The sequence below is a fragment of the Sinocyclocheilus rhinocerous genome, unplaced genomic scaffold, assembly GCF_001515625.1.
Source record: "Sinocyclocheilus rhinocerous isolate Xijiao unplaced genomic scaffold, SAMN03320098_v1.1 scaffold555, whole genome shotgun sequence".
Lineage (NCBI taxonomy): Eukaryota > Metazoa > Chordata > Actinopteri > Cypriniformes > Cyprinidae > Sinocyclocheilus > Sinocyclocheilus rhinocerous.
In genome coordinates this window covers 497807-510816 of record NW_015629527.1, presented here as the reverse complement: position 1 = coordinate 510816, position 13010 = coordinate 497807, and the positions used below count along the sequence as shown (strand labels likewise).

The following is a 13010-nucleotide window of genomic DNA, read 5'->3' as shown; positions in this document are numbered from 1 at the left end:
ATTTCACGATTCGATTCGATTCTCATTCACAAGCATTCGATTCGATTACCAATTCGATTCGATTCGATTCAATATCGATTATTTTGGATATATATCAGGTACAGTACATGCCAAATTTTCTCAAGGAAAAAAAATCTCAACTAAAGCTGGAGAGTCAGTTGGTACTGCATTATAATATTGAAGGTTAAAATTGACTGATTTGTTAAAATTACACTTAATGACGTTTTTAAAATAATAAAGTTACAATTACATAATAATATTTTGGTCCGTTTTTTTTTTTTTTTTTTAAATATAAACATGGTGGCTGTCATAAAAACTTGATGGATTTATTCAAACATGTAGGTAAAATTTATAATGAATATGTTATATGGTGCATATATTTAGCAAAATGCCCCTCTCTACAGTTTATTTTTCTATCTGACTAAGGAGTTTATGGTCACGAATGTTTTTCTGAGGTAAATGTTACGTGACATTGTTTACAAGACGTTATATTGGCGTTTTTGTGCGGCTGAAACACTGATTGAGCGATTACATGAGACAGGATACGGATTGTAAAGTTGTACTCTTTCTTTTAACTTACCTTCGGATGTTTAGTCATGTTTATTTTGTGCTGAAACTGATATTAATGTGGAGAAGATGATTGGTTCACGTGCGCCTCGCGCTGCCGCTTTTATTGAACTGAGGCGCTACAGCGATCTGTCACTCCACATTAAACAACGCCAAAACGGCATTAATTGTTTGAATACTGCAATACAATGACAGAATTTAAAATCTGAGACTTTTTCATGTTAAAAGTACCAAAGCACAATGCTTATTGCGATTTATTGGATGGGAAGTGCCCTTCAAAGTTCCGTCCATTAACTGAAAACAGGCTAGACTAATCGATTCTTGAGATTTAAGAATCGATATCGTTCGGTAAAAATGAGAATCGATTAATATCGAGATATTAATATTTTTTACCCAGCCCTAGTATTTTCTTTACTTCAAAAACTGTGTAAAAAGTGTAATATTTTATGTATTTGAGGTCTGAGATGTGGGAACGGTGAAGAGGGCAAACATTTTGCTATTTTACGTCAGTATTGCCGTCTAGTCAGCCAATATTGTCTTAAATAGCCTGCATAGCACTTCATCTTTTATAACATGGGATTTTGACCAAATATATTCCGTCTTGATTTTTGTCAAATGTTGCAACAAGATGTTAAAAAACTTTTCTTTTTTTTTTGTGAAAAATTTGTTTTGAACGTAACGTAAATATTTAAAAAATACCTTAAAGTTACTACAAATGAGCATGTAAAGCAAATATCTTTAAAAGAAATTCCGTGTGGAGCATGCCCCAGATCCACGCAGTGTTCTCACCTTTTTCCCTCTCTTACCTGTTTGCATCTCTGAATTTGGAATCAGTAATGGATTACAATTTGTAAGTAATCTACCCAGCTCTGTGCCATGCAATGCATCTTTCGCTGCTGCGTGTTTAACGCTCAACTGTCCGTCTACCAGGGGTCATCTGGGCCTGTGGCTGGATGCCGACCTTTACCATGGCACCACGTCCAAATGCTCCACCTTCAACAACCTGCCACTATCCTCCGAACAGGACTTCACCATCCAAAACCTGGAGGTGTGGGCCTTCGAATGAGCGCATGCTAACGTACCCACGCCACGCTCACGACATGATGACTTGATGTCTACTTGACGCTTTATCCCGAACTGTGCAAGGCTGTTCGTGTGAATCCGGCCGACATGGTTTTACTTGGTTTCTCCTGGTCTGAGCACGGAGAGAGAATTTCGTGGCAGCGATGCCGCCCACAGCTATCCCAGCATGCAATATGTTCTCCTGCTGAAATATAACCAATATATTAACACATATACGTGTATGTGAATGGCGAGGACTGTGTACGATATTCGGGAAGCGTTCAAAGCCGAAGACGTATTCGGTGGCCAGATCTGTCGCTTTGAGGCCAGTCTCTCAAATCGTAATTTTTGTTTACATCGTGGCGATTTGATGCGTTTAGTTGGTGTATTTTCACATTCATATTTTCACAATGCCAATATGTCCACAAATTGATTTTGTTGACCAAAGCATTTTATTTGCCTTGTTCTCCAGTTTTTATATTTCGTTTTTTTCTTTTTCTATTTGAGTGTTTTCTTTATATATATATATATATATATATGTGTGTGTATATATATATATATATATGTGTATATATATATATTGGAGGTGACATATAGTCGTATTCCTACGTGACGATTGTTTTGCTGTTTTGTGATATTTTAGGGACCTTTTCTAGTTCGTTCGAAAGGGAAGCACTTGAAATTATGCCAGTATTACTCGTGAACACTATGGTAATCGCACGCCTGATTTCATTAACCAAGTCACATCACTTTCTAGCAAATCAGGTTCACCACTTCACTGTGGGTTTGTGTATGCAATCACTGACCGATGTCACTTCCTGTTATGCGGTAGCACGATTATTACGTGATTTAAGCGTGAACGGATGCACGGTGCAAAGTCCGTTCTTGCGGTTGAAGGCACCCCTCTTTGGAAACGTCCACTCATTTCACTACTAGACAGCATCTGTGGGCATTAACTAACCGCATTCATGGTCCATTAGTGAAAAAAAAAAGTTTACAAGTGTTTCAAAGTGTCTCTGATTTCAAACACTGTCCGGTTGTGTATGTTAACCAGTGAATGTCATATTTATTGTGTATTTCTGTGTTTGAAAGTGAACCAAATAAATGCAATAAATGAAGAGGTCAATGACTCAAGTTTCATTAATTTAATATATATTTAATGTAAATAACTGTAACTTAACACTTTACATTAAGAACTCATAAAAGCAATTATGAACCTTTGTTAGAAATACAATTGTGTATTGTTTATTTGATTGTAAAGTAGTAGTTCCTGAAATGTTATATCATTGCATAATACTGTATATAGTTTCACATACAATTTTATTAAATGGTAGGTTCCGTTTACAGTAAATAGTGTATATAGTATATACAGTGCAATATTATGTGGATATTTTATTCCAACAATATACATTAATTTTAAGCAGATTTTGTCCCTGAGATGCTGTTGAATCACAGTTTTACAATGTAAAAACAGTGCAATCAAAGAAAGTAAAGTCTAAAAATATGTTATGAATCACACAGACATCAAAATATTCATTTATTTTTCATAATTTTTCTTATAATGTAATATATATATATATTTCCTTATAAAATATATTTATAAAAAGTTTTTCATTTTTTTTAAAAAAAATTTCTGAATTTTTAAATTCAGATTGATTGATTTTCAGACTCTGTATTAATGCATTAAGTAGCTACGTGGCTTGGCAACAGTAAACAGCCTATACATAGATCTGGGGTTATTAATATTATCAACTGTATTTTAAAAATTGGTGTCTTAATGTCTTGTAACTCTTTTGGGGTCATTCTTGTACGAAGTTGCCGTGCATCTGATGTCCGCTGACAACAGGATAATCTTGGTGGGCGGGGTAAACCTGCTCAGGGATCAGAGGTGAAAGTTCATGGGTGCTCCTCATGTAGTTCATGCCGCCCTGCTGGAGGAGGAGCAGCAGCTGACGGGCAAACAGCGGCTCCACCTGTAGGACAAGAGAAGTTTAGCCACGTTTAGTCGTGTGGAGGCAACTATTGCGTCAGAGTGGATGGAGAGGTCAAAGGTCATTACCTGGACAATCAGGGGTCTCTTGTCTGCAGAGGGGTCACAGCACTCAAAAAACAGCTGCACGTGGAAATGCGGAGGAGGACGAGCATGCAGGAAATAACCCTGGAGCTCTACAGGAATGAATGCATTAAAATTTAAAGGGATAGTTCACCCAAAAGTGAAGATTCTGTCATTGTTTACTCACCATCATGTCGTTCCAAACCCATAAGACTTTCGTTCGTCATTGGAACACAAATGAAGATATTTTTAATTAAATCTTAGATATTTCTGTCCCTCCATTGACAGTTTATGCAATTACCACCAGTGTTGCCATGTCCACGGTTATACCGAAGAATTTGGCTACTTTTACACTGTTGCTGCAGGTTGTTTTTTAGTCTGCAGGTTAAAGCGATTCCCCCTCCAGCCCCCTGAAATGCTATTTTGGTGGAGGGGACCCCAGACAGCAGAAAACCATGGGGGGGGAAATGGGCTAGTTTTGAATAGCAATTGTGCTGATTTTAATTCACAGACCTGGCAACCCTGACTACCAATTTGATGTTTAAAAAAGTTCATAAAGAGATTCATAAAACTAATCCATATGAATAATCCAAATTTTCCAAAGAGACTTGATAGTTTTACATGATTAATTTAATTTAGGTTTTTATTCACATATTTACATTGATCAGCAAACATAAACAGAAGCTCAACCATACTTGAAGTGTGAGAACAAAACCCACTGGTTCTTACAGAAGCTCAAACGTGCCGTATAACACGAGAATGAACCTCACTAGTTCTTACGGAAGCTGAAACCGTCCAGCCCGGAGTCGTCACATGTCCTTCCGGATGCTCCTTCATCGAAATTGCCGGCCGTTCTCAAGCCCGCCCTCCTCTGCTCACTCTAACCCTCCGGCCGTTCCTCACGCTAGCCCCCGGCCTCTGCTCACTGTAGGCCGCCGCCGCTCACTCTAGGCCGCCGTGTGTGACGCTGTTTCATTGTGAAAGCGAAACTACTTTGTTTGGTCTTCCAAAAATGGACACGACTAGAAATCAGTGGTTAAGTTGTATTTACAACACTGTTCCAGAACACTTCAACCCAAATATTCAGATGTGTGCAGCACATTTTATGGAGGACCGTTTCCTGATCCTGGGAGAGTAGACTACAATGCCGGCTGTTCTGACTCAAAGACTGTAAGTACGTTTTTTATATTTAAAGAGTTTTTATCAGAGGTTCTTACAGAAGCTCAAACATGGTGCGTAACAGGAGAATGAACCTCATTGGCTCTTATGGAAGCTCAAATGTGCCATGTAACACAAGAATAAACCTCATTGGTTCTTACAGAAGCTCAAACATGGTGCGTAACACACAAGAATGAACCTCATTCGTTCTTACGGAAGCTCAGACGCAGTGCGTAACACACAAGAATGAACCTCATTCGTTCTTACGGAAGCTCAGACGCAGTGCGTAACACACAAGAATGAACCTCATTCGTTCTTACGGAAGCTCCAACGTGGTGCGAAACATGAAAATGAACCTCATTGGTTCTTACAGAAGCTTAAACATTGTGCGTAACATGAAAATGAACCTCACTGGTTCTTACGGAAGCTCAAACGTGGTGCGTAACATGAAAATGAACCTCATTGGTTCTTACGGAAGCTCAAACGTGGTGCGTAACACAGGAGAATAAACCTCATTGGATCTTACAGAAGCTCAAATGTGGTGCGTAACATGAAAATGAACCTCATTGGTTCTTACGGAAGCTCAAACGTGGTGCGTAACACAGGAGAATAAACCTCATTGGATCTTACAGAAGCTCAAATGTGGTGCGTAACATGAAAATGAACCTCATTGGTTCTTACGGAAGCTCAAACGTGGTGCGTAGCAGGAGAATGAACCTCATTGGTTCTTACAGAAGCTCAAACGTGGTGCGTAACATGAGAACAAACCTCATTGGTTCTTAACGAAGCTCAAACACGGTGCGTAACAGGAGAATTAACCTCATTGGTTGTTACGGAAACTCAAACGTGTTGCGTAACACAGGAGAATGAACCTTATTGGCTCTTATGGAAGCTCAAATGTGCTGTGTAACAAGAATAAACCTCATTGGTTCTTACAGAAGCTCAAACATGGTGCGTAACACACAAGAATTAACCTCATTGGCTCTTATGGAAGCTCAAATGTGCCGTGTAACAAAAATAAACCTCATTGGTTCTTACAGAAGCTCAAACATGGTGCGTAACACACAAGAATGAACCTCATTGGTTCTTACGGAAGCTCAGACGCAGTGCGTAACACACAAGAATGAACCTCATTGGTTCTTACGGAAGCTCAAACGTGGTGCGTAACATGAAAATGAACCTCATTGGTTCTTACAGAAGCTCAAACTTGCCGCGTAACACTCAAGAATGAACCTCATTGATCCTTACGGGAGCTCAAACGTGGTGCATAACGAAAATAACCTCATTGGTTCTTACGGAAGCTCAAACGTGGTGCGTAACATGAAAATTAACCTCATTAATTCTTACGGAAGCTCAAACGTGGTGCGTAACATGAGAACAAACCTCATTGGTTCTTACGGAAGCTCAAACGTGGTGTGTAACAGGACAATGAACCTCATTGGTTCTTACAGGAGCTCAAACGTGGTGCATAACAGGAGAACAAACCTCACTGGTTCTTAACAAAGCTCAAACGCGGTGCGTAACAGGAGAATGAACCTCATTGGTTGTTACGGAAACTCAAACGTGTTGCGTAACACAAAAACAAACCTCATTGGTTTTTACGGAAGCTCAAACGTGGTGCGTAACAAAATGAAAATGAACCTCATTGGTTCTTACGGAAGCTCAGATGTGGTGCGTAACACACAAGAAAAAAACCTCATTGGTTCTTACGGAAGCTAAAATGTGCCGCGTAACAGGAGAATGAACCTCACTGGTTCTTACAGAAGCTCAAACGTGGTGCATAACACAGGAGAATGAACCTTATTGGTTGTTACGGAAGCTCAAACGTGTTGCGTAACACACAAGAACAAACCTCATTGGTTCTTACGGAAGCTCAAACATGGTGCGTAACACTGGAGAATGAACCTTATTGGTTGTTACGGAAGCTCAAACGTGGTGCGTAACACGAGAATAAACCTCATTGGATCTTACGCAAGATCAAACGTGTTGCGTAACACACAAGAACAAACCTCATTGGTTCTTACGGAAGCTCAAACATGGTGTGTAACACTGGAGAAGGAACCTTATTGGTTGTTACGGAAGCTCAAACGTGGTGCGTAACACGAGAATAATCCTCATTGGTTCTCACACGTCAAGCAAGCATGCTTGAGCTTCCCTTTGCTATAGCGGGTGTGTGTGCGTTGATAAATGTTTACATGTGAATAAAGTTTAACGATCTCTTTATTAACTTTTTGAAGCGTCAACGTGATAATCAGGGTTGCCAGGTCTGCAAAACAAAATCAGCCTAACTGCTATTCAAAATTAGCCCAATCGTATTTTTTCCGTGATTTCTCGCTCCATCGGGGGACCCCTCCATGGAAATAGCATTCCGGTGGGTGGCTGTTGGGACAGGAGATTGCTTTAACCTACAGACTAAAAAACAACCCATGGCAACAGTGTAAAAGTAGCCCAATTATTCTGTAAAACTATGGACTTGGCAACACTGGTGGTAGTTATGTCGACCAGTGGTTCTCAAACGTGTCCTGGAGGACCCCTAGCCCTGCACATGTGCAGGGCTAGGGGTCCTCCAGGACAGGTTTGAGAACCCCTGATGTAGACTGTCAGTGGAGGAACAGAAATCTCTCAGGGTGTATTCACACTTGTCTTGTTTGGTTCGATTGAAGTGAACTCAAGTTCAAGGTATCTGCTGCTGATGATATCTTCATTTGTGTTCCGAAGATGAACGAAAGTCTTACGGGTTAGCAACAACACGAGGGTGAGTAATTAATTACAAAAATATCATTTTTGGGTAAACTATCCCTTTAAATACTAAATATATTAAAATGCGGTTTAGTAGTTGTTGAGCTGTTCTAACCTGTCAGGAAGAGCTGTGTGTCCAGTAGTTTGCTGGTCTGCTCTCGCTCTAGTTTACAGAGTTTGGCGCTCCGGTTAGCGTGCAGCCCGTCGCAGTAGACCCTGCACTGACAGAAGCGTCGGGCGTACAGGCCGTCGGGCATCATCCAGAGCAAGACGCCCCCCTCCAGTGCTCCCATCTCAGCCTGAGGGAGAGGAACCAGCTCCGAGCCACTCGGCCCGCTGTAGGTCCAGTTGTCATCCTGCGGAGCCAGTCGACAGCCCTCGGCGCTCGTGACGGTGACGTCTGTGACCAGAGTCTCACCGCTGAACACCGTCACCTGCAGACGGGTGTCTGGAAGAGTCAGAGACGCAGGTGGGTTTCCAGGCTGTTGCTAGGTGGTTTATAAGATGTTCTAAGGGGTTACTGGGGCATTTGTAGGTTGTTGCTAGGATGTTGCTAGGCGGTTTATAAGATGTTCTCAGTGGTTACTGGAGCATTTGTAGGTTGTTGCTAAGCTGTTGCTAGGCTGTAGCTTAGATGTTCTAATTGGTTACTGCGACATTTGTAGGTAGTTGCTAGACTGTCGCTAAGCAGTTGCTAAGATGTTCTGATTGGTTACTGGAGCATTTGAAGGTTGTTGCTAGCCTGTTGATAGAATGTTGCTAGGTGGTTTATAAGATGTTCTAAGTGGTTACTGGAGCATTTGTAGGTTGTTGCTAGACTATTGCTAGGCTATAGCTAAGATGTTCTAATTGGTTGCTGGGACATTTGTAGCTAGTTTGCTAGACTGTCGCTAGGCATTTGCTAAGATGTTCTAAGTGGTTACTGGAGCATTTGTAGGTTCTTGCTAGGCTGTAGCTAGGATGCCCTAAGTGTTTACTGGGACATTTGTAGGTGGTTACTAAGCTGTTGCTAGGTAGTTGCTAAGATGTTCTACAGTATATAGTTACTGGTGCCTTTATAGGTAGTTGCCAGGAAGTTGTTAGGCAGTTACTGTGATGTTCTGAGTGGTTACAGGGCATTTGTAGGTTGTTGCTAGGCGGTTTATAAAATGTTCTAAGTAGTTTATGGGACATTTGTAGGCTGTTGCTAGGTGGTTTATAAGATGTTCTAAGTAGTTTATGGGACATTTGTAGGCTGTTGCTAGGTGGTTTATAAGATGTTCTAAGTAGTTTCTGGGGCATTTGTAGGCAGTTGTTTACTGTGATATGTGTTTTGAGTAGTTACTGGTTACTGGGCATTTGTAGGTTGTTGCCAGGCTAATGCTAGGCAGTTTATAAGATGTTCTAGGTTGTTTCTGGGGCATTTGTAGGTTGTTGCTAGACTGTTGCTAGTCAGTTGCTATGTTTCCTCTAAGTGGTTACTGGGGCATTTGTTGGTTGTTGCTAGGCAGTTGCTAAGATGTTCTAAGTAGTTTCTGGGGCATTTGTAGGTGGTTGCTAGGCGGTTGATAAGATGTTTTAAATGCTTACTGGGGAATTGGCAGGTAGTTGCTGAGCTGTTGCTAGGCAGTTGCTAAGATGTTCTTAGTAGTTACTGGGGAATTTGTAGGTGGTTGCTAGGCGGTTGATAACATGTTCTAAGTGGTTACTGGAGCATCTGTAGGTTGTTGCTAGGCAGTTGCTAAGATGTTCTTAGTAGTTACTGGGGCATTTGTAGGCAGTGTTGGGAGTAACGCATTACAAAAGTAATAATATTACAGTAGTATATTACTTTTTGCTGTAACTCAGTAATATAACGCATTACTAATCAAATTTGGGTAATATTATTACTCGTTACAATCTCAGTTTATAATTTTATGCCATATAGACCCATCACATTACCCTCCACTGGATGTAGAATGAGCAGCATTAAACTACATTTTGGCATTTTATAATACTTCTGTGGATATTTTTTTGTGAAAGTAACTGAAAAGTAACTCAAAAGTAGTGTAACGCATTACAATTCAGAGACAGTAATATTGTAATGTAACTAATTACTTTCAAAAGACAGTAACTAGTAATATACAATGTATTACATTTTGGAAGTAACTTGCCCAACACTGTTTGTAGGTAGTTGCTAGCCTGTTGCTAGTCTGTTGCTATGTGTTTGCTAAGATGTTCTAAGGGGCCGTTCACACAGAATGTGTTTTTCCATTCCAATGCGCTACTTTTCCATTTGTTTTCTATGTAAACACGCGTTAGACAGACGTTTATGTCCACTGTGTCTTGTGTGACACGCGTTTCGTGTCTTTTGCAGCGTCTCGCACGTGAGCGCCGTGTTTTTAACTTTCGTACACAGTGCCACTCATCAATGTCAGTTCCAAAACAGTGGACCAAACGAAGGAGTTTGTAACTGAGGCATTGTTAGACGGTTGCAAGGTTGTTTGTTCTAAGGTGTTCACTAGGTTGCTGCAAGGCAGTTGCTAAGGTGCTTTGAATGGTTGCCGGCTGTTGATTGTTGTGTGCTAAGAATGTTCTAAGTGGTTGCTAGGGTGTTGCTAAGGAGTTTATTATTGTGTGTGTACCTGACAGTGCCATGGCCTCGGCTGATCTCATGCTGGCGTCCAGAGTGAACGGAAAGGGAGGCGAGTCAAACGTGTTACAGCTGTAGAAAGAGCCACTTATCTGGTAACCTACACCCCCCCACACACACACACACACACTTTACTGCAAATGACTCAATATATTTTCTTAATGACTACAGAGAGAGGGAGGGTAAATACCGGCGTCCCAGCGGGAGTTCTGGCTGAAGTGGACGTCAGACAGTGAGTTCTGCTCACACAGGAAGTCCCTCCAGCTCCTGTCAGCAGCAGACAGGAAGTTACACACCTGTACAGAGAGACAGACACAGGAACAGATCACTACCCTACCGGTTTTATTTTCATGGCCAGATATTACTTTTAGTAGAGTTTAGTAGTCTGCAATAAGCTTGTTTAGGTTAGAGTTACCTGACCCTCCACAGGTTCATATGAAGGATAAAACGGGTAGTTATGGAGACCCGAGCTTGTGGAAACTTTCTCATATGATTTTGGTGCTGAAATGAAGGGGAAATTAATTGCTATTTAAATGTGTATTAATTAATTAATTTATAAATATATATTTATAAATTAAATAGAATGAATAAATAGTTTTCTAAATATTAATCTTAATATATATATATATATATATATACATATATTATTTATATACATATATACAAATTTCTATATATTTATAAATTACATTACATTTTTTTTTTAGAAATTATTCATTTTAATTTATTTAGTAATGTAAATGTGTAAAAAAAACATACAATATTTGCATTGTCAGATTGAATTAATTTCATATTTAAATGTAATATATTTATAAATATGAGTGTGTGTTTACCTCTTTTGGTTCCCTCAGGAATAACGCGGTAAACTTTAAACGGTTCAGACACGTCTAGCTGACTTCGGCCCACGAGCTCCTCGAAGTCGCTGCTCTTGTTCAAGGCACACCTGAGCCGGGTTTTCCAGGTGGGAGGATCCGGTTTATCTATTCCCTCGCGATACTTGCCCTTAAACAGAGCCCAGGCCTGATTCAATAAACCAGACTTAATTAATAAACCATTAGCATAAATTATGCTGAACAGATCTCATTTGCATAAACACATGAATGAACAGCAGGTGTTTATATGCTTAAAAATGCCTTAATTCCAATGCATTATAAAATGCATTTATTGCAAGCAAATAAATAAATAAATGCACAAACACACTTTTCAATCAAAACATTTAACATAAATGCATACAGTTTGAATTGATAAAACACTTGATCTAATGAAGTATGACTAATTTAAATAAAGCAAAATGTGCTTCATGTTTTATTTTGTTGCATGCAAATGCAATTTATAATTGCTGTTTGTTTATATTGATGATTAATTTTTAAATGTACCTATATCATAACATGCACACCTTGAAGAGCGCGGCGTCCTCGTCTCTGTTGTAGTCCTGCTTCCCTGCGTGTTTCCACGGGATGTGGAAGACGGTCCGCTCTCGATCCTCCCAAACTAAGCCGGGATATTTCCCAGTGTCCACCTGCTCGATCAGCCACTGACGTAACTTCCCGTTCCCGGAGCTTCCTGACATCCTCGCTTTGACAAAACTCCAGTGTACAGTATGCAAGCAGCAGGAGCTGTGATGGTGACGGTGTCTTCAGCAGAGGCTGCTGAGAATTTGGTTTTGATAACTCATGTTGTTCAGTTTTCACATGTGATTTTTCATAATTATTTGCCTTTTTATGGGTGGATAAGATTGATGTGGTTTGGAATTGGTCAAATGTGCTTGGAAAAATAATATGATCAGAATATCAGCGTGCCTAATAATTATGCACTATAGATGGATGGATGGATGGATGGATAGATGGACGGATGGATAGATAGATAGATAGATAGATAGATGAAAAGTGTTTCTACACCAATTTTTTTTTCAGTGCTCTCCAACTTTTTACATTATTAAATGTCAAATAACATTAATTCCCCCTTTTATGTAGCTTTATGTCACTATCAAGACTCATTTTAACAGTTTTTATCTCTATGTTCTAATCTAATGAAATGCATGTTTCTGTGGAGACCATTGAGAGATTTTATTAATATCACAGATGATTATTGCTCAGACTTGACCTGAGAGCATGACAGCAGCAGTTTAAAGCCACAAATTCCCCTCCGTGTTAAATGACGGAGCAGTTTTGGTGGCTGTGTGCACCTGTGAGTGTTACTGCTCCTTATGTTATGACTGGACGGGAACACGAGTCCTCTGGGACTGCAATTACTCAGCAACACACACTCAGCAACACACACACACACACACACACACACTCACACGCACACACACACTCTCTCACACACACACACACACACACACACACACACACACACACTCTCTCTCACACACACACACACACACTCACACACACGCAATAACAACTCTTTCATCTGCTCCAGCAAAAAGTTTACATTTGTTTTTGTTTTTTTATTGTACAGGGTTTGACACAAATAAACGTCTTTTCCGACTGTTATTATGTGACATGAATTATGTATTAAGAAACATAATTCTTTCTTCAACATCAGAAATTCATATATTGTATATACAAGAACATCATAATCAGTTTTTTAATAAATATTTGTATTATAGATACATTATTTTAAATTGTGGACATTATTCATTTATTTATTTTAATGTATTTATATTTTATTTTCATTAATTATTTTCATTCATTTTAATTTAATTTTGTTTTTATTCTATTTATTTAATTTAATTTTGTTTTTGTTCTATTTTATATTTTTAATTTATTTATATAACAAATATAAATGTAATCAGTTAACAGCTTATTTTTATAT

The 13010-nt window shown here is 39.4% G+C and overlaps 2 protein-coding genes across 2 annotated transcripts in view; one reads left to right on the top strand and one right to left on the bottom strand.

The window, feature by feature from the left end:
- The window catches only part of LOC107739177 (nuclear receptor coactivator 7-like), a 13053-nt gene extending 10909 nt beyond the window's left edge, over nt 1–2144 (top strand). Inside the window, exon 7 of the mRNA XM_016551203.1 lies at nt 1498–2144. Within this exon, the coding sequence (XP_016406689.1) occupies nt 1498–1633 (136 nt within the window). The 3' untranslated portion in view covers nt 1634–2144. The remainder of the gene's footprint in view (nt 1–1497) is intronic.
- Nucleotides 2145–3307: 1163 nt separating this feature from the next.
- Nucleotides 3308–11811, bottom strand: LOC107739192 (interferon regulatory factor 4-like). Its single transcript, XM_016551218.1, has 8 exons — nt 11587–11811; nt 11024–11210; nt 10606–10691; nt 10381–10486; nt 10183–10290; nt 7695–8027; nt 3689–3795; nt 3308–3602 (listed from the first exon to the last, which is right to left on the bottom strand). Exons 1-8 carry the CDS (start codon nt 11758–11760, stop codon nt 3429–3431), a joined length of 1275 nt encoding a protein of 424 aa, XP_016406704.1. The 5' UTR covers nt 11761–11811; the 3' UTR covers nt 3308–3428.
- Nucleotides 11812–13010: the final 1199 nt, after the last annotated feature.

What these genes read in the sequence shown, in the direction of transcription:
- LOC107739192 (XM_016551218.1), bottom strand. Translation starts at nt 11,760, where the DNA reads ATGTCAGGAAGCTCCGGGAACGGGAAGTTACGTCAGTGGCTGATCGAG. An exon ending in ATGAACCTGTGGAGGGTCAG is followed by an intron (nt 10,487 to 10,605) that starts GTAACTCTAACC and finishes CTCTCTGTACAG; the next exon opens with GTGTGTAACTTCCTGTCTGC. An exon ending in CGAGGCCATGGCACTGTCAG is followed by an intron (nt 8,028 to 10,182) that starts GTACACACACAA and finishes TGACTCTTCCAG; the next exon opens with ACACCCGTCTGCAGGTGACG.